This window comes from Anabas testudineus, chromosome 2 (assembly GCF_900324465.2).
Source record: "Anabas testudineus chromosome 2, fAnaTes1.2, whole genome shotgun sequence".
NCBI classification, from domain to species: Eukaryota; Metazoa; Chordata; class Actinopteri; order Anabantiformes; family Anabantidae; genus Anabas; species Anabas testudineus.
In genome coordinates this window covers 32153447-32174951 of record NC_046611.1, presented here as the reverse complement: position 1 = coordinate 32174951, position 21505 = coordinate 32153447, and the positions used below count along the sequence as shown (strand labels likewise).

The 21505-nt window shown below is 39.8% G+C and overlaps 1 protein-coding gene across 5 annotated transcripts in view; it reads right to left on the bottom strand.

Annotated features, from left to right (window-relative positions):
- Positions 1-21505, bottom strand: part of col11a1a (collagen, type XI, alpha 1a) — a 69270-nt gene that overhangs the window by 13253 nt on the left and 34512 nt on the right. For all 5 annotated transcript variants that reach the window (XM_026363695.1, XM_026363697.1, XM_026363698.1 and 2 more), the window contains 23 exons: positions 21377-21430; positions 21141-21248; positions 20241-20294; positions 18889-18942; positions 17878-17922; positions 17661-17714; positions 17415-17459; positions 15525-15578; positions 14911-14964; positions 12616-12669; positions 12174-12281; positions 10530-10619; positions 9284-9337; positions 7339-7446; positions 7150-7257; positions 6867-6920; positions 6687-6740; positions 5923-6030; positions 3753-3806; positions 3596-3649; positions 3392-3445; positions 2817-2870; positions 287-394 (listed from right to left, as the gene is read on the bottom strand). In XM_026363695.1, the coding sequence (XP_026219480.1) occupies positions 287-394; positions 2817-2870; positions 3392-3445; positions 3596-3649; positions 3753-3806; positions 5923-6030; positions 6687-6740; positions 6867-6920; positions 7150-7257; positions 7339-7446; positions 9284-9337; positions 10530-10619; positions 12174-12281; positions 12616-12669; positions 14911-14964; positions 15525-15578; positions 17415-17459; positions 17661-17714; positions 17878-17922; positions 18889-18942; positions 20241-20294; positions 21141-21248; positions 21377-21430 (1584 nt within the window). The remainder of the gene's footprint in view (positions 1-286; positions 395-2816; positions 2871-3391; positions 3446-3595; positions 3650-3752; positions 3807-5922; positions 6031-6686; positions 6741-6866; positions 6921-7149; positions 7258-7338; positions 7447-9283; positions 9338-10529; positions 10620-12173; positions 12282-12615; positions 12670-14910; positions 14965-15524; positions 15579-17414; positions 17460-17660; positions 17715-17877; positions 17923-18888; positions 18943-20240; positions 20295-21140; positions 21249-21376; positions 21431-21505) is intronic.

Below are 21505 nucleotides of genomic sequence, written 5' to 3'. Positions count from 1 at the left end.
GCATGGTTAGTCATTTAGACAGTGATTTAATCCTGTAATTTACCTATTCAAAGCAGTTTGATGGACTTAATGATGATGTTGCAAATCCATAAGGATAGGCCTCAGTGCATTCCATTAGCATGCAGGAATAAAATATAATCTCCCTCAATGAAAAGGATTTTTAGCCCCTGAATATGTTCTAGGATAAAATAGCCTGCCTCAAGGCTGTGGGGACGTTTTCTGAGCCTGTGTGAGTAGGCATGGGAAAAGCTTCTTTGCAGGTTTTCAGAGAATTTGGCAGACTTACAGGGTTGCCCTTTGGACCGTCATCTCCAGGGGGGCCTTTGGCACCAGCGGGTCCAGCAGCTCCAGGGGGGCCAGCCTCTCCTTTCTCTCCTCTCTCACCTTTGGGTCCCTGTAGTGGTTGGAGGTGATGAAGGGCATTCATTACATCTGTGTCACAACAGGGGCGAGGGTCTACACTGAACTAAACTGGTTGCCAACACACTGATGATGTGAAATGAGTCTACACCAAGCTCTTCAGGTCTTATTGTGTCTCTGTAATCTCAAAAAGGTGCAATCTGTAGGATTTTAAACACTGACAAAATTAAGAAACTATTGATGGAATTGGTGAAAGCAAGTAAAACATTTTGAACATGACTTTCATAACTTTCTTTAATCCCTCCACAATCTGTTATTGCCAGAGACTTTGACAACTACACAAAGGTTTAGATACAAAGGTGCACTCTTCCTCTTTTGGTTGAAACCCTAAAGCACTTTTTTTTTTTAGCAGATTTTGTCGTTTGCTGCTGATTTGAAAAGAGATTTAATTCAACACAACAAAAGAATCATCAAAAGAGTCATCTTAAGGCACTTTACAGTGTTTAAAGTACTAGACTGTACACAATATAACTGTATACATAATTAGAAGGAAAACTCGACAATCCCATTTGAGCAAGCTTTAGGCAACAGTAGAGAGGAAAAACTCCCTCTAGAGGAAGAAACCTCCAGCAGAACCAGGCTCAGGGTGGGCGGCCATCTGCCTCAACCGGTTGGGGTGAGCAGAAAGAGGAGAGATAGCAGAATAGCAGGCAACAAAAGAACAACAACACTGGGCAGGTTGATAGGACCATTAACTGCACTCTGGAAATATACAGCTCTGAGGCCACACACACACACACACACACACACACACACACACACACACACACACACACACACACACACACACACAGTTTTTGTGTGTATGTTGCTCAGAACATTTACATAAGTAACAGCAGCAGTACTGAAGTATAGGTAATAAGTATTATCTCATAAAAAATAAATGTTGCAGCTGGTAAACATGAAGCTTATCTTAACAGCCGATACACTGTTTTGATTAGAATTAGCATTTCTTTATATACTGCAGAATAGTTTGTGAATTTCAGGAAGAAATACAGTAAAACTGTCACTGAAATATGTAATACTTACAGTTATTAAATAAATGTAGTGGAGTAAAAGTGCAATATTTGCCTCTGAAGGTGGGGTATGTATGAAGTAGCAGATAAAAGTAATACACAAGTACACAGCTTAGGTGATTATGTCTGTGGTAAAGCAATGTGTAGGTTTAATTCCTGTTTCTGTTCAAATGTAGCTCTTAGCTAAGTCAAATATTAAAAATCTATTTGCAACAATTCTCGTGACCATTGCATACTGTATCTAAAATTAAACTCAATTAAACTCTTTTTTTAATTAGTAGGAACTGTTTGGACTGTATCAATAATAGGAAATATAGTACAGTATATTGCAATAATTAGAGTTATCTTTGTTTTAGTGAAATCAATACTTTGCTATAAAAGACAGATTAGGTCTGTGCTTATGATAAGTTGCACACTGCCTTTGGAGGTGTCACTGACACCAGCACTTGCTGGGGACATTATGAATGCTTGTAATCACGCTGCTCAGCCACTCCCACTGGAAATAGGCCATTTCTTAATCTGTTGTAAATGATAAATGAGGCAGCAGAGCTAACAGAGCCATCGATGACGGTAAAAGTTAAAAACGCTAATCAAAATGTCATAAATCTCTTTTCGGCAATAACATAAGCAAACATATGGACGTGGTAATTAACATGCTGTCTTTAAGAACCTTTTCAAATTAACTTAAAACTTAGAATTAACTTAGAGTAAAATACTAATGATATAATCACAGCTATTCAAATACATGGTATTGAACAGAGCTTACATGTAAAGTCTTTTCTACTGCTGTTTGTATCCATGGTTAAATGCTGTACTGAGTATTTGCTGTTTTGATGCCAACACGCTGCATGGTGGCTACAATCATTATTCTTTAGGACTGAAGCACAATACGTGTCCTCCTGGTAATTAAGTCTTAAGAGTCTGAGAACATGCTCTATTTGGATGAGCACCCCATGTGGACATGTGGTGCAAAGCAGGAGAACCATGCTGAGGTGAACTACCAGGCCTCAACGTGAGGAGCAATTACCTTTGCTGTGATGAAAACACAATGTCACTTTGAAGAAGATCAGATTTCATTTAGTTCTATATTTGCATAAAGGTATCAATTAAACAGCTGTTTTCCTGTGGATGACCTACAAATAAGTGCTGTTGATGTTACTCAACACAAACACCTTAACAACCAACATTAGTGGTGTCTTCATTAGGTGAAGTGAAACTAGAGCTTTAAAAATATTCACGCTGTGGCTTGGTGGTACATTAAAGGTTGAGAAACTGATTAAGCGTGTACAAACATACACTTTCTTGCACATTAAGATGCATAAACATAAAACATAAAATGGAGCTTGACAAACTAGAAAAACAAAAGTAGAGCTTACTTACCGCAGTTCCAGCCTCTCCGGGTGATCCTGGGTTTCCGGCCTCACCTTGCTCACCCTGTGGTTAGACAAATGTCAGTGCCTGAGGTTAGTGTCCCGTAACCAAATTTAGATGCAGCATTTGAACAAAATGACATATCTACTCACTTTAACAAGATAGTCTGAACATACTAACACTGTTATTAATATCAACAAAAGTCTATAATTGTAGATGATTATAAGGCTGTTAAAAGTTACTATACTGCCCTCTTAAAGTGTTGGGAGCCCTTCATGTTTCATTTTCCAGAGTCATTTTAACAGCCGTGGTGCAGCATTAAGTATTTATAGTGCTGCTGTCTGCCAAATGGCTGTATAGTGGACGAATCTTGCTAAAAGTGTTGTAAAATAGTCATTAACAGTGTCAAAGCTCAGACAAAAAGCCTGGGCATACAAAATGAGCAGCCTGCGGGCGGTAACAATAGTGGCAGCTGGGCAGGCTGAAGTGAGCTGGGTGGGATGGACCCGCAGCATTTCAGTTCCAGTGCTCAACATCAAGCTCGGCAGGCAGGACACCCCGCAGTGCAATGTCCTGACTCTTACCTTCTCACCCACGGATCCCATGGGACCCACACCACCTGGAGGACCTTGTGGACCCTGTAGCAGGACAAGACAATGTTTCTGGGATTTTCAGAATAACATTCATGACGTAGAGCCACTTTTAGCCACAGTTAACAATCTATCACAGTCTTACATGGTAAAGATCATTTGTAATATACACAGGATGAATCAATTAGACATACGTACATCAGCTCCACTAGGACCCTGAGGACCTCTGGGACCAGGGGGACCAGGAGGACCCTGCAGAAATGAGATACAGTAAGAGGGTGTACTAAATATTCTAAGAATAATCACATCTAATAAATATTAATTAATAATTATTAGATGCAGCTATCTCTCTTACCATGGGGCCAACATCACCGTTCTCTCCTTTCTCACCAGGAGGTCCAGGAAGCCCCTGACAATGAGAAAAATAAACAAACAATTATATCACCAGAAAAAAATATTACGAACATGAGGTGTTGTTGAATGAACACCAGTGTTCTTAATGATTTTAATGTGTTTGTGCTGTTACCAGCTGTTGCTGCTTGAGGTTTAATTTAAGGAGTACATTGGAGTGATGCACTGAAATATTAAATACATCTGTGAGCCAGAACGTGCATGAATGAATCACCTAAAACCATCTTTTAACTGCAGTCTGGTCCTATTATCTGTTCAATAAAATATTCAATGAGTATGTGCTGAGCAAGGTCAAGGGTAAGTCTACGAGATGGTCCTTCACAGTCTAGCACTACAGAGCAATATAAGCCTCAGAAACTGTACACTTTATGATGTTTCTATACTTGAAGCAAATATAACCTTATATCTTTAAAAGGCCTGATTTAACTAGACTTTCTACAATAGTTACTTAGTGACTGCATGGTGTACAGCCCACACATCTCCACACATAGCAGTGACAAATAACAGCAGCTGAATCTTCTTGAGGAAAAGGTGAGATGATTTTATTCTGCTATTCTACACCAATATGTCCAAACATTGACAACAATGTTTTAAATTGCATCAACTTCTTCTTGTTCACTCAAAAGGTGCAGCTATAGATCCATCACATGTTAAATAAGCAGAGTGATCAATGCCTTATATGCACGTTTCATCCCTGACATTTGTACCTATAATTGCTGTGATTAAACTGCTGTAGTCCGTTATGCCTTTCCTTGTGTACACACACACAAGGAAGTGCCTGATATTGAGTCAAAGTCAAAGTTTGTCATCAGTGTAAGGTGTAAGGTTGCATGGAAGGAGATGAAAGATTTAATTCCTCTGCATGTGCTTACACCAACACTGACTGTGCGTATGTGTGTGTTGTCGTTGAAAATTTTCTCTCTTCCTCTAAAATCTTAGCTGGAAGGAGTCAGTGTGATGAACCATCTCAATTCAATACATACATGCCAGCATGGAGAAAACACCACAATCATGTAAATGTCTTCTGCTCTACTTCTCTCTAACCCTCGTACTTATATTTCACAGCAAAATGTGTGCAGCTGCATGCTTATTCGGCCCGTGCTGAGAAATCTCATCTGTGTAAAGGTCTCCTCTAGTCTGAGATCATTAGCAGTTGTGCTAATTATGGTGCATGGTGAATGTGCTCAATGAGGAAACGGACTATCGGAGCAGGTCAGTCCGTGCAATTAATGGAATCGCGATGGGAAGTGAAGTACTTCCAGTTAAAAGTCCATTGAATACAAATGTAGTACCTTGATAGTACATCAGAAAGATGAGCAGCAGCCTATGTAATTTCTTTAAGACAATGAACCCTATATCTGTAGCACACACTTAGTGTATTTAGATTAAAAAGATAACAGATCATTTTTAACAAATAGACTACTACCAAAGGAAAGATCCTACATCATTAGATTATTATCATGGTAAAACATTATTAAGTGGAGTTGGAGTGTAAATGTGTGTTTGTGTTAAGCATCATTTTAAATCAAAAAACAATGTCCTTGAATGTGTGGTAGTAGTGAATGTGTGAGTCTATTTTACAACGCACTAATGAATAACAAAAAAAGCTACTGATGATGAAGCATTACACACATGGACTAGTGCTGTTGTGAATTCATTGTAAATCGACTGGCATATTTAGTCACATGCAGAGTGGTGGGACATCCACCCAGGCCAGTGTGGTGCCACTGAATGTAGTGGACTATATATGAATGATGAAACCGACGCAGACAAAATTGAATAATAAATTATGCTAACTGGGCTGATTTGACACCGGACAGTAAAATACAATACTGGCAAATGCCTATATTGCAATGGCTGTGTGTAGATCATGTCCAGTTGCTGTCCATTTGTCATTACCTCTGCATGTATAAACAGTGCTAATTCATGGTCTGGACCCAATATGCCTTAAATGCTTATCTTAAAAAGTTTTTTATTTACTATGTAGCACTATGCAAAGAAAAGCCACTATAAATGTATAGAAGAGGTAAAGTTTGTCTGTTATTCTGCATGACACAAACAGGAATACTACATAGTCAATCCTCCATTCTATAAGATGCTTGAATGGTATTAACCTGCAGACCGATGGGACCAGGTGGTCCAGGGAAGCCTCGAGGGCCTTCATCTCCCTTCTGTCCAAACATACCCTGCTGACCTCTGGGACCGGGCTCTCCATCAGCTCCCTGAGGGGACAACATACACACATTTTCAACTTTAACATTTTTACTGAATGTTAATCTTATATTTGTCTTTATTTTCATTCTTACCACAAACTCTGGAAAATCACTGTAAATGTGCTAGTATTAGCAAAGGGCCATATGCTAAATTAGTCATAAAAAAATAATAAAATATAAAAAAAGATATAAAATTTAGAATGGGGAGGAGCGGTGAAAATGTGAAGCAGCTGAACATAGCTCAGGGTACTATGACAGGTACTGTGTGAAATACGGATGGAGGAGGTGCTTAACACCAAACAATCAGCACAGGTAGTTAAAAGGTGGCAATATAAAAATCCTGTTGCACAGATGACTTTGGTAAAACCAGAGGGGAGGCCACGCGTGAGGGCAGGTATGACTGTTCTTAAAGTTAAATGTATAGGAACAGAATCACTACTGTTTGCAGCAATGTATGAAGTACATGTAATAAATGGAAATAAGTTGATTTTAATTTTAAAACTCTGACCTTTCTGTATTGTCTGCTTTAGAGATACTATGAGATATGCTCATCTAGCCTCCACCTATTTCCCCTTCTGTCAAGTTTATGACGGTGCGGTCTCGACATTAATGGTGTTTTAGAGAAATTTCATTCATGGAAGACAGGGAAGTTGGACAGTACTTACAGCAGGGCCTGGGGCACCTATGGGACCTTGGAGACCAGCTGGACCAGGAGGCCCCTGGAAGTAAAAAATACAAATACCAAAATAATCACATAAATGCCAAAACCACTCAGGTGTTACTCTGTGACATGTAAACAGCTCTGTTGGAATGCAAGTGAATGTGCGTGGAAAAAGGAAACACACCTGTTCTCCCTTGTCAGCTTTGCTTCCTTTCTGGCCAGGCTCTCCAACCTCTCCCTGGGATAAATAATCACACACACATACACAGCCAATTATCTCAGATAAGCTTAGCTTCTTCTTTAAATGTCAGCGTGAAATAAAAATCATTGAAAAGCTTCAGCTTAACACAATAACTCATTATCTGCAGCTATCATCGTGACAGAGGAGATGTAGGTTTGTCAGCTCAGTAGAAGGAACTTTAACAAACAAAATCACTGAGGGAGACGAAACAAGCATCATGACTGACCTTATCACCATCTTCTCCAGGAGGACCCTGGGGTCCAGCAGGCCCAGGCAGACCAACAGGTCCCTGGACCCCATCACGCCCAGCAGGGCCTTGAGGCCCTTTCTCACCCTAGAGAAGAACAACACTTGTTGAATTTGGAAAGAGTGTGTGTCGAGGATAAAGAAACTGCTCATGAGAAAAAATTCTTACAGGTGCTCCCTTCTCGCCAGCAGGACCTGGTGGACCCTGAGGACCAGGTCTACCGGACAGGCCAATTGGACCTGCTGGACCAGCAGGACCTCTCTCACCGGGAGAACCCTGTGCGAAACAGAGAGAAAGAGGTTAAAGGGAAGAAGGCAGGTTTGTTTATTCTGTAAAGAAAGGACACTGTATTTCTGAGTTCTCCCACTAATGGATCAAAACATCTTTATACACAAACTATTTCTGGAAGGGTACTGAGAAAACAGCAGGAGCAACACACAGTAACAGGTGGCTTTTAAGTTCTAATAAAGCAGCTCTTTGAAAGCAGCCAATATTATCTGCTGTCAGGGAGCTCACATCTTGGTGACTCTCTGAGCTGTGAGCAGCTCACTCCTGCTGCTGAAAAAGCATTTCTGATTTAAAGAGGCTGCTGTCGTGTATCAGTGCTCCCATACAGCTACAGCTACAGCTACTTCACATGGTAGCGAACGACGGTAAACATTTTTTATCTCTGCTGCACTGAATCAACACTCTATGTGTCTGCATGTACATGTAATTTTATGCTCCCTGGAGTCACGGCCTGGCAACATAAAAACAAGATACAGATTTAGACTGTTTTTTTTTTTGCCTCTCTTTCTCCCATCCCACTCTGTTCTAAAGTCTGAACTATATAAAGATGAAATCTCCAGCTGGAGATTTCTATATAATCAACCAACTTTATTATTATTGTAATAGACAAGTGTGTTTTAAGTTTGTGGCTGCTACAAAAAGTCATTGGCCTGTAACTGTACCTATTGCCATTTTAGGAACACAATGAGAAAGACTTATTGCAGAGGGGGGTGGGGCCATTTCACCCCAGCCTGTGGGTCTGTGTTAGGTTAGTTATTGTGTTTTTCCTGAAGTAATGCAAAAACCTTTTTTTTTTTATTTACTGCTTCAATAGCATGGGTGCAAAGAAAAAACAACAACACCACAAAGGAAAAAAAGTGATGATTAGGAATAAGAAAAACTATAATGTGACAGGACTTGCTAACCATATGTTAATCTACTTTTTATTGTTAATGTTTTCTGATGGACCTCTAGAGCCATTGTGACAATCTGAGAAGAAATGAGAACACTGCAGCGCCAATGTGCCACGAGGCAAACTTTGAGACTGATGAGGGATGTGTGGGAGCAGCACGAATGACTAGATACTATGAAGCACCATATGGATGTTCTCCCAGCTGTGTGGCTTGTTGTGTTTGTTTGTTTGGAGTCTGTGTGCCAGGAGGCAACAGAGCAAACCATTTTGATACCCAGCTACTCCAGCACATGATCGCTTCGATGACAAATCGCTGCGTGCAGTGGGATGAGGTAAAACCCTATTACACTTTTGATTGGAAAATTAATAAATAACATTCAAATGACATGACCACAATGGTGTAATGAGTTAAGACACGTGTATGTAATGCATGACAAAAGTTCTTGTTAACAGTTCTGTTAACTGTGACAGTCGTTCTACAGTTTTCTCTAATTCCTGCAGTGTTTAAGAAAACCCAAGCAGCTGTGATGTGTCTTGAGCAAGACACTTCACCTAGCTGTTATTGTGGACCAGTAGTGTGTATACATTCATGAAATTGCAGCAATGCCCAGCTGCATACTGCTCATCGAACTTTACCTGGGAAAATAAAAGTTAAACAAATCAATAAATGTAACCTTTCTCTCACATGTTTGAGAGCCTAAAATGAACAGAACCCTCCCTGGAAGTGATGCCAAAAGGAAAGCAGATATAAAGATGGCACAGAAGGTAACATTTGGCATAAGCAGCATAACCTCATAACCCCCAAGTATGAAATACACAATGAATAACACAAATCACAAAACAAATCACAAATACAATGTAAAAATCCAAATAATAAACTTTTCAAAAAGGTTGATTTCCCAAGGCTTTGATCTGAGGTAAAAGTGTACTTACAACAGGACCAGGTGGACCTTGGGGCCCCTCTCCTCCTTTCAGACCTGCTGGACCCTGGAGAAAAGAAGGAAACAGCACATGAGGACTTCCTGACATCCATGACTCCATAACTTAAATTAGCCTGTATTTGATCTACAGGCCTGTATTTCAACAGCAACATCATTAGATGCCAATCCAGCCTGGTCCTACTTTGCTAGTTTTAAACATCAGCCAGACACCACTAAAATGTTCTCTAAGTGCATTTGACCTCATAGCACTGCTCTAGGAAATGTTATTACTATTGACATTTTCATCCTGGCCAACCAGCGGCATCAGTCAGAGGGCCAAAGACATAGTATGTGAGAAAACAATCCAGCATCAATAATAGGTAAAAAAGTAACTTTTCACATGTCTAAATATGATAACATATGCTTTATAAATGTGATCTTCATGTCACCCGGGAAAGTTGGCTGCACAAGTATACATGCGTGGATACGGCTGCATATACAGTGTACATTCTTCCCTATCTTGGTCTTCACATGCAAGCTTTTGTGTTTTATTTTTCATATGCACAGGGGACTATATACTATGTTCCATGCACAGGTGTTTGTCAATGCCCAAAATGTGTGTGTGTGTGTGTGTGTGCATAGAGTAGTGTGTGCATGTAATGAGTGTGTGCTGTCTGTGGCTGTGTGCTGAAGTAAATTACAATGGCACAAAACAAGCAGTGGTGCTGACTGACCTTGAGGATGTAGGCAGCACAATACCAGCTCTCCCTACAGTATATTCATTCCCAGCTGCCAAGGCCTAATTGGCAACATTTCTCACTTAATAATTTATTAGGTAAATAATGCATACATAGACAAATAACATTTCTGCCCCCAGAAATGCTGCAACTGAAATATGAAAAACCATACAAGTCCCCGAGTTAAACTAGGGAAAGATTTCACAAATGGATTACTAACCAACAATTCCCTACTTCTCTAATCGAGGCCCATGATGCATTGCAGTGGTTAAAACAGTCTTGTCAGTGCTGGTCGAGCGATGCATAGGCACGCCTGTTCATTTGTGAGATGTCGCTTTGGATTTCCTCTGCACCAGATTGATTGCCAGGAGTGAATTCCAAGGCTGGTGTCTCTAATGAAGTGAACAGCTCTAGATAGATGCTTGTTCATTTGTTATAAAGTAATGTTCTGGTACTTTCTACTACCGAACACAGCTAAAGAGAAGCTGCAATCATCAGGTGCAGGCGGAGGGGATCTCTTACCAGGGCGCCAGGAAGACCTCTCTCTCCAGGGAAGCCTCGAAGGCCTGGGGGACCGTCTTTCCCAGAGGATCCCTGTGGTCCAGGATCTCCCTATACACAAAATCACACACTTTGTTAATGTAACTCATATTATGTTGCATCAGTACAACAGTATTAATATCTATTAGGCCATGCTTTGTTCCTCAAGTGGTAGAGTTACAGTGCTATTACTATAACTATTGAACATTATTAGGAGTGAACAAGAATAGTACTTGTGGTCTGCCCAACTGAATTATGCCCATCCAAGCAACTGAGCCTTGCCAGACAAAGAGCAACAACTGCAGACAATACCAGACTACCAAGGTATAGAGATGCTATTATAAAATGCAATACTACTGTAGCTTGTATGCTGTACATTACTGCCTAATACATTTCTATAAACCCGTTATTTCTTTGAAGTACACATACTCATTACTTTAGGTATGTTTTAGCAATTGTGCATTAAAGTAACTAACTACACGATTTGGCTAAGAGAGAGCTCTACGTTTCTACAAAAGACACAGATTGTGTTCATTGTGTGGTTCACCTTGTATACCACATCTCTCAAATGGGGATATTTGACTTCAGTAAAAGTTACTTCTGGCTTCGTTCTTTTTTCTACTGGCAGACTGACTTTATCTGCAAACAGGGAGGCACAGAAGTGTGGGCTTGAGAGGTATAAGAGGATTTAGGCTCTGCTGCCAAGGCATCCACAAAGTGTCCCTGGCATACAGATGCACAGGCCACAGAGTATAGCAGGGAGAAAAGTGGGGATGTGAGTGGCGGATGGTTTGGAGTTAGCCGATGGACTTGATTAAACTGTCTGCTTGGGGAAGACAGGAAGAAAATGAAAGCAGGAGACATGGGGGTTTGAGGGAGTGGATGCTGAGTGGTCCCATGCGTCTAGGGGTCGGGTTGGAACAGCCCATACTTCTACAAAATGGCTGCTGTCTGCTACTAATGGGCACTCAATTGCCAGGCAGTGTGAATGTAGCCAGGTTCTCCCCAAATCTCAGCAATAGCATCTTCAGTAGTTTGCTGAAGTCTTGTACTGCATGCACTGCACAGGGACTGGTGGTAAGTCTGGTGCTTTTGCATTTACACACGCTATTTTCCTGGGTGAATTTGTTGCTATAGATTTATCAGTGTTTTCTCTCAGTTTTATTTAAGCAATCCAGTAATTTATTGAGCTGTGAATGCAGCTGGCTGTCTGCAAAATCAAATAATGTACAGGAATTGCAATCGCACTTCAATTTGAATCCCACTTCTATGCTGTCGATCCCTCCATCACCCTCCCTAGTTCAGCTCGTCACTGTAACTAACAGGAATCTAATATTGCCCAAAAACAAGAGCCAGACCACTCACATGAAAGTTAGCTTTTCAGATGATGAGTTTGTGGGAATAACCTTAACAACTTTCATTCCTTCTTTCCTAACATGTCTAGTGTGAAGTAATATGTCGTCATTTAACTACCTAGCTCTGCTCGATCAGCAGCCTAACTCTGCAGATTGTGCAGATGTAAAACAAGAAAATCTTTGTTCTCCCCTTCTTATGTCTCATGAAATGTTAGATAAAAAAATCTGCCAAATGACTTCATGTAAATTTGCCTCTCTTCTTTCAACACACCTTAGCTCCCTCCTTGCCAGCAGCACCTGGAAGACCCTGTTCTCCAGGTGGACCGGGAGGTCCAGGGTGGCCTCTCTCTCCAATGGGGCCAGTCTCTCCAGTGGGTCCCTGGAGTGAGAAGTCATGACAGGATCATCAAATAATGACATTATTAAAAGCCTATTTTACTAGTAGCTTGTATTAATACTTCACAGCCCATGAGTCACTGACGATCCAAAACACATATAAATAAATTGAAAATAAGACATTTTGTTTAGAGGTTCAAAAAGCTCCTTAATGATTATTTTTAAGATGTGCCCGGTATCTTTTAAATACCACAGTGCTTGCTTAACAATAACATAAAGCTGTTCTCAATATGTTTCCACAGAAATGGAGTGGAATTACTCTGTTCTCAAGACATCAGCCTGAAACAATGTTATCTTTCACAATATATTTCTCTTACCTGGGGCCCAACAACACCTCCTGGACCTGGCGGACCAGTCTTTCCTTGGAAACCCTAAAAAAAAGATCATAAAGTCTTATTTATATGTTTTTTTTTTTTCAAAATAACAATAGAAAGACTAATCTAACATTATCTTATTCATTCAAATCTGAGTAGTGGATGCGGAATTGTCCTGGTTCAAACCCTATCTCCGTCCATGTTAGCTCCCAGGGGGAAGGGTTAAATGGAGAGGAAAGTTTGGGAAACTCTGCTTAGACCGCAGCTGCAGCAGGTGGAAGAAGATGGATGGAGATCTATGTTCATTTAAAAGTAATAAGACTACCTTGCTCAAACAAAAAACAACCCACTAATACTAACTACTACCAGTAAAACAGCAATCATCCTCTAAAAGCTAAAAGATGTACTAAAATAAGTAAAGTAGTACAATATGTTGTAGGAAAGTTGTTGCATAAGTTTATATTCACAGTGTGTGGCTGATTTACAATGCAGTAACTCCCTCTGGATAAGCTTAAGCAGATTCAAACAGCAGAAAAGGACAAGCAAAAAAAAAAAAACAAGCTCAACATCGACTGCAATGCTGCAGCACAATCAGATGAACTTCTGTCTTCCAGAGTAAGAACAATCCAATTTGCATTTGTTTAGGTCTTCTTCCAAGTATATTTACCAAATATTAACCCTCTGTGATGGTAAGTAGGCAGCTACCAAGCAAACTGACATAGCAGGAAACAAACATTAACAAATGTTTAATAATCTGACAGCAAGATAGCTGCCAAATTTGAGTTGGTAAATGCTGATGGATTGTACAAATATATAATGTTTTATGACAGAATTACATGAGTGAACAACTGGGCAGAATGAATCCCCCAACCAGTTTATTATCGTACAACAAAGTTCTCAAATCCAAGCTCTTCCAAAGCTGATCCTGGTTGTCTTGTGACTCCAGGCCTATTGATCACTATGTGTGTTGTGATTTATGATGATGTATTATTTAACAGAAACCCTCAGGTCTCGCTGTTACAGCATCACCCTGACTCAGAGGCACCAACTCAAATCTCTATTTGCACTTCCTCAAATTCAACTTGTGTTGCCAGGGCTGGGAGGATTTGAACATCTTTATTGCTGTGATCAATTCTCATCTTGGATGCTTGTGGAACCTGTTCATCAGAGCATAAATCTACAGCCGTAAACACCTTAATGAAGACTCTATCATTGTCGCTTGAGCAGCAGCAAAGGCAAGGGATGCACTCATCTGTGGTGTGTTACGGTTATCTATAGGAAAGAAGCAGGCAGGAAATGGAAGCTTTAATGATAGGGGCGATGATCTGTCAAGCTTTTAGTAGAATTTACTGCCCTCTGAGCCTCGTCAAAGCAAGGTGCACTGATGCATACCAAGTCCAGGGGAATCAAAGGCGAGAGAGGAGGAATGCAACTACTGTAGCTGTGATTGAATCAAAATTTTATGGCCGTTGGTGTAGGTTATACATCAGTTATCAGTGCTCATTACTTTGTTGCATGTGGACAACCTTTGTTCAGTGTTCTTTCACTGGATATATGCAAAGTAGCCAAAGAAACAACAAGAAAGAAGCTCCATCAGAAACAGATTGGTCCCCGGCTCCCTGATGTCTTGTGATGTGAGATATGAATCTGACTCATCTGGATTTACCCAGACAGAATGCTTTGTGTGTGCGTTTGTGTGTGCGTGTCTGTTGAGTGTGTGAATAGAGACAAGCAATGATAGGCAATGTTCACAAGGGCTTTTCCTGGTTTTGTTTCAGGAGTCTGCCCCTTTTGCATCCCACTGAGATGTTGTATCACTGATTGTAATCCCCGCTTGCATGCAAAAGCAATAGAGGTACAAAGCGGAGTGGCGTGGGAGGGTAGGGGCCTCAATTCAAGTGCGGCCCGCTGATTGGGTGGATCAGATCTGTCCTGCAATCGAGAGGCATTTTGCAGAATAAGAGCTGAAAAGGTCTGACTATGACTACAAACCATCACAACAAAGCAAATTCTTGCAGGACTATATTGAGCTTGAAAAATACGTTTTATATAGTCCTAGGGAATAATGTTTGAATTCATGTTGTGCACATCTATATATTCTCCAGTTCTCTAGTAAATGAGGTGTCACACTCTTATTTGAACCTTCTGTGGAAATGGGACTGTCTGCGTGTAAAAAATTAAAAATCTTGTTTAATTTCTAGATCCGTGTGAGACCTTATGTTTCTACACTTGACATAAAGTTGGAGGCTGAGTCTAACTAAAGACACACACGTAAGTGACTGCACTATCAGGACTCACCGTCTCTCCACGCTGGCCAGGGTGGCCAGGCAGCCCATCCTTTCCAGGTGGTCCCTGTTAGGCAGAAAATAAAATACACATACACTAGGTAAACTGAGACATTCATCAAATGACACTACAACACTGCTAAAAATATACTTTATTTTAAATTGTATTATTGCAGTATTGTGCAAATGCTTTGAAGGTGCTATATCCAGTACACACATCATTTCCAGAATGGCAAAGTTACACTAATGGAACACTAATGAAAAAATAACAGGTTGTATTTTTTTGATGAGAGGAACAACATCACTGGCTGAGGGCTGAGAGCCAGCTGTGAATCTAACCTGAATCGATAGGTGGAAATTACCACTTGTCTCCCGCTTAGACTGGGGAGTGAGAAAATGGATACTGCCTCACTTAGACTAGTGATCCCTGCACAGAATTACGGATATTGCTATATAATACTTCACCTCATGAACTTCACCAAATTGAATCAATTGTGACTTATAATGTTTGCAAACAAGGCTAATTTGCTGTTGAGACAAGAGGAAAGACGATAAGGGTGTAGACACAGAACCTGAGGAACTAGCTACATACCACATCATACCTACTGTGGGTGCAGTAATACTTACAGGGGGGCCTTTTGGTCCAGGGAAGCCCACTGGTCCCTGAGGTCCTTGGGGTCCCTGCAATTAGCAAAGAATAAGACGATGAGAGATGCACAAAGAATCAAGTTATAATTTGGTTTAAAAAGTTGGATGGAGATTATGTGGACATCATGACTAATGCCAGAGAAGCTTGAGAATTTATTCTGAAGCCATTCTATACAAGAAATTACAAAACAATTGTAATTAAGAGAATATTTCTGGCTTCAAACTGATGAAAATGTGATTGGTCGAATAAGAGTACTAAATTAATGCTCATTCTAAAACGGCTAAATATTAATTTGATTTAATTAACAATTCAGTTTGTATTCTTAATGATGGGTTGATAGCAGCTTAATTACAGTATATATATATATATATATATATATATATATATATATATATATATATATATATTTACACGCTCATATGCAACTGTTACATGTTGAAGTATGTTGAAAAATAATAACAACATAACAATAACATTTGCTTTTGGAAAGACAGTGTAGTGTTAGGGTGACAAGGCTGTAAGATGTAGGGAGGTAAATATAAACCACCTGTAAGCTATCTAATTGCAAATTGATCTTCTTTGCAATCTGTTATTCCATTTGCTCAGTGTGTGTGAAGATATCTACTTTTCACTAGTTCATGACCAGCAGAACTTTGAGAACTTTAAATCTCTGCAAACTGAACTCCACCCACTTAGAATCACGTAGTTCAAAGGTCAGAAGCATCTGCTTCAAGTGCTTCAAAGTGTTCTGAAAAAAGGGATTCCCCGCAGGACTGAGGCCAGGCTTTTTAACTATGCTAACTTCAGTTGATTGAAGATGTGCTCATGTCCGATGTTATATTTTTAAATATAAAATTCTCAGGGTTTAGATCAAAGCACAGAACCTCAGCACAAACAAAGTATTACTACACAGGTGAGTATTAGTGAACTCTGCAAATGCTTATGTTTCCAGTTGGAAGCTGGAGTTGTGATATGTGACTATTTTAATGAGGCAGAATGTGTAAGTTTCTGTTCCTGGCAATGTGGAACACAAAAGGTGCCACTACTGTACAATGTTTGATTACACTACAATCTTTTTTTATTTTTGGAGGGTGTGGGTCTGATTACTGACAAACTCACCTTACTTTGTCAGAATTGTAATAAAATCTGTTTTTGCTGCAGGTGCTCAACAGTTAAAGCCTTTCTTGCTTTACACCTTCTTTGGACTCTCATTTAGATCCCAGTCAATGTTTTAAATCTCCTTCGTTACACAGCAAAATCAAATCCCTGCAAAACACCACTGGAAATCTAACAAAATCTAATGAAAGCTATTAAATAAGGTGCCACCACCGGGAGGCTTTTATTGCAAAGCAACTGAGTTAGCCACCTGGGGCTACCTCATTGCACGATAACAAAATCCTATTAATGGACCATTTTCTTTTCTCTTCTGTTGGCACATCAGTTGAAAACACTGCAATGTGTTGAGAATGAATGACAGAGGGAAAGAATGAGAAAACACAGACCTAGATTCATGTAGAAACACAAACTTAGCACTAAGGTAAAACCATGCTACCGTGTGCCACTTAATCTAACCGCAATGTCTGTTCACCTGTTTCGAACCAAGAAAGACAGAGGCTGACTTAATATACTGTAGTGGGAAATTTAAACACACGCCAAATCAAAAGGACTGCTTGCAAAGAGCCACAGATTTTCAGTGACTCTGAGTTTCTTCTTTATTCACTTTTTTTTAACAACCTTATTATGCTTAGAGCACTTTTGATGAGACTTGAAGGTCAATGCATCCCCTGTAGTGGAGTTTAACAGCAACAAGCTGATTGATATATAGTAGTTGTTATTTTCACATGTATTACAGTGTGTTATTGACTTACTCTCTCACCAGGTGGGCCTGGAGGACCATCGTTGCCTGATGTGCCCTGCAACACACAACAAATTACCAGTTAATGCTAGAAGTTGTTTTACAGTGTGAGTCTTTGACATGGGTCTGAATGGTTCATGATTTTACTTATCAGCTACTGGTTATTTTATCTTAAACACTGTTCTTTACGGCGAGATAAAGCACTGCCCTGTAACAGTCCTACATCCATGGTGAGAGTTGTGTTCTGGTGTGTTTGTACCTTGGGACCTGGTTTTCCAGTTGGCCCTCTGGCTCCTCGAGCACCGCGAGGACCCTGGAAAAGTGAGGAAAATGTCTTGAGTCAAAAACAAACTATTTACTCTATCTACAATTTTACAAGAGTCTAGTTTCATGATATCAAATCTTCAAACGCTTATGATGCATATTTTAAAGACCACTTTAAAACTATTCTAGTTCTTTAATAAAGCGGTTCATACCGTTGGACCTCTTTGCCCTCTTGGACCAGGTTTGCCTGCAACACCCTGTTAGATAAAAAGACAGCAGATTATGCACTTGTATTTTTTAGTGCTGATGACAGAAAATATCTACTCATGTGATTTACCATCTCTTTGTAGGCAGAGGTTGTAGTACTTACTACTCTAGTACAAATGCAAGTACTTGCCTAAAAAAAGTACCACCTGGAATTCTTTACTGGAGTACTGCTACTCTAAATTGTACTTGAAGTACAAAAGTATGGTATTCCCACACATACACACACACACACACACACACACACACACACACACACACACACACACACACACACACACACACACATATATATATATATATGGCAATATTTGCCTCTAAATTTGAAGTGTAGTAAAAGCAGATGTAAAATGGCAACACTGTAGTAAACAACAGTAAAACTCTACTTAAATACAGTACTTGAGTAAATGTATTGAATTACCTACCAGAAAAACTGTTCATACTGGAGCTACACAGTGTGCACTTTATGAATACCAGCTAACAACTGAATTAATCTGATTTCCACTTGAAATAAGAAATAACTAAAGCAGTAAAAAGAGCCAACAAATGCAGTGAGACTGGCTTTCTGGCTCTAAACATGGGTCAAACATTCTTTTTATGAAAAGTATAGAGTGCTGAAGTTTGGCAGGTATCCGGGGACTCCGTGTAAGCTGGTCATAGTTTGGTAATTTCATAATAACCTGTTCAAAGTAAAATATGTACCTACAACTACTGTATTTCTTAACACTTCTCAAGTGCATGTTAGCTTTTCAAGCCTACGAATGCACAGAGAGGCTCAGTGAGAGCCCGGTTGTGTGCACATCTTTTGTTCTCTCCCCAACATTGATTTTGCCGCTGTTATTTTTTGTGCCAAGTCATCAGACAGATGCCTCTTATAATAGAAATCAATTTTCTTTGTGTAGGGGTATGATGGCGTGGTGATTTTCATATACAAACAGGCACAGTGAATGTTTTCTTACCCTGGCACCTTTCTCACCATTGGCTCCAGGGAACCCGGGGAAACCTCTCGAGCCCTGTCAGTAAAAAAAGAGAGGTGGGTCAAGACATGCATTATAATGAGCCCTCATTTGGTTTCTTCAACACTTCACTGCTGTTGGGTGTCAATTTCAGTTAGTTTCACATGGCTAACACCATGGGCCTTATATAAAATTTCATGAATTTGTCATGAGTTTGATGATCATGAAACCAACTACTTCCTCATTTATTTATGTTGTTTTTTTAAAAACGTCTCAACTTTAGTTGGATACAACTATCAACCCAATGAACACCTTCAAGCTGTAAAATTCATAATGCAATACGTAAAAGCTGGTTTGTCTAAATAACATTCAAATTCCCAAAACTCTGGTGTTTTCATCAAGCTTGCAGAGAGGAGGCTCCTCACGCAAATGATTTGAACACACACACACACACACACACACACACACACACAGGAGGATTTATAACAGAATGCTTTATTGAAAATACACAAGACAAAGTGACAGGATCATTTTTTTCAGACAAACTCTGTGAACAGGGGATTAAAAAGCAGCTTACCCACAGTGCAGCACCTCAGCAGATGCTGCATTGGGAATATTTAATAAAAATGTAATCAATGACAAACTTTCACTTTCTCCAAATGTCAGATCTTCACACAGCACTGCTACATTATTAATAATGATAAAAGATAATATCTTATTTATGTGTTTGCCTCTTTAACTGAACAATTTCAGCACTAAAGGTAGGGCATTTGTATGATTCACCAAACACCAAATGAAACCACAACTACGGCCTCCACACAGAGTGTAGCCAAAACCATTTTCTATAGAGTACTATATTTTTAGTAGAAATATGTTCCAAAACCTTACTGTGGAGAGTCACTGTCAACACTTTCTGTGAAGTCAGACTCACTGAACAACAATGGCAGCAGAGCAGAGATATTCACTAAGTTAAAACTAAGTTTTGGAGCATTCTCATTTATATTAATTTCACTGGACAACTACCTGAAGCACAGGGCAGAGTGTGGTGGAGCGTAGCAGACAGCACAACAGCACAGTAAAGCACAAAGAGGGAGGGCTGAGTGGAGTTTATTGATCTTGAGTTTCATTCTAATGCTACAGTGTAGCTTATGTTGCATACTTTAGCAACAGGTCAAAGCTAGTATTTATAAAAAATCCATCTCTACTCATTCTGATCAAAGTCCGTCTTACCACCTGAGTGTGTTGTGTATACAATATATTTACATGAACTCATAATGCTGTCCAGTTGACTCTGGCTGACTGGTACAGAATAATTCAGAAATGACCGAGTCAATGTTAGAAGGACACTAACTCACCTTGGGTCCTTGTCTTCCTATATACCCTGGCAATCCTGGGACACCAAGTTTCCCCTGGGAAACATTAAACACAAACGTGGGTAAAGCGACGCAAAAGTTCATCAAAACAGCAATGATAAAGAAACAAAGCAAAAATCCATCCAGAGCTCATATCCATCAACTGTCTCAGGGCAGAAAATTACAGAAGCATTTTTGCTTTAGAAGTAAGAGCATTTTATTAACAACTTAGTAACAACTGACTAAGAAAATCACTCCCATCTCCAACAAAGAATGAGGTGTCCTAACTGGTTAGGAGGACAGAGCACTAATTCTAAGACTTAATGACATCAATGTTATCCAAAGTCCCCGTTTGGAAAAAAGAAGAATACTTACTGTCACTGCTCCATCACTTCTCGTTAAATAGAGAAGATGCAGCTTTGCAAAAGTCATGATTTGGACCTGTCACAACTGTCAGTTTGGACTATTATAACTCAAACTGTGATCAGTTTTACAGCCACACACAGAATCCTTTATTTTTTCACTACTCAAATAGAACTGGTCATACTACCACAGCTTTTAATAACTGTGTTATTTCCTCTTACCTAAGCTTTTTTCTATACCCATGAAGCCTTCACTTGAAAACTGGTGCTGATTTTGGCATTTCAATTTTCTACCGTCTAAAACTACAAACCTCCACTGTCAGATAAAGTGTGAGGCGTCACTAGAATACTTTGCTGATCTAAGTTATTTCACACTCCTTCCTAGGAGTTGTCCTACCCCTCCCCCTGAAAGAGTAAGAGTCTTTCGAAATAACTTTTCTTCCTAAGGTAATTTTCATCCCAATTTCTAGAAGGGATTTAGAGGTGTTTGATTAACACAGGCCCTGATCTGATTCTCATGCCACCATTCAAGCCCTAGTACCTTTTCCCCAGCAGGGCCAATGGGACCTAGTTCTCCAGTAGGTCCAGCTCGGCCTTTGGGACCCTCAGGGCCATCCTCTCCACGGGGCCCAACCAGGCCAATCTCACCCTTTAACACAAACATATACATTTAACAATCTGGAGCTGACATCAGTGTTTCTATGCAGAGGCTCAGTGCAACACTGGACATGGAGCAAGTTATTATTGAGTTGATGTTATTTCAGTCAAGCTCCTCACCCGGTCTCCTTTGATTCCCATGTCTCCTTTGAAACCTGGAAAACCATCTTCACCCTAATAACAGATAAAATAAGTTATTGCATTTTAATCATTGTAAACCTTTTGGAATTAAACTTTAATGATCACTAA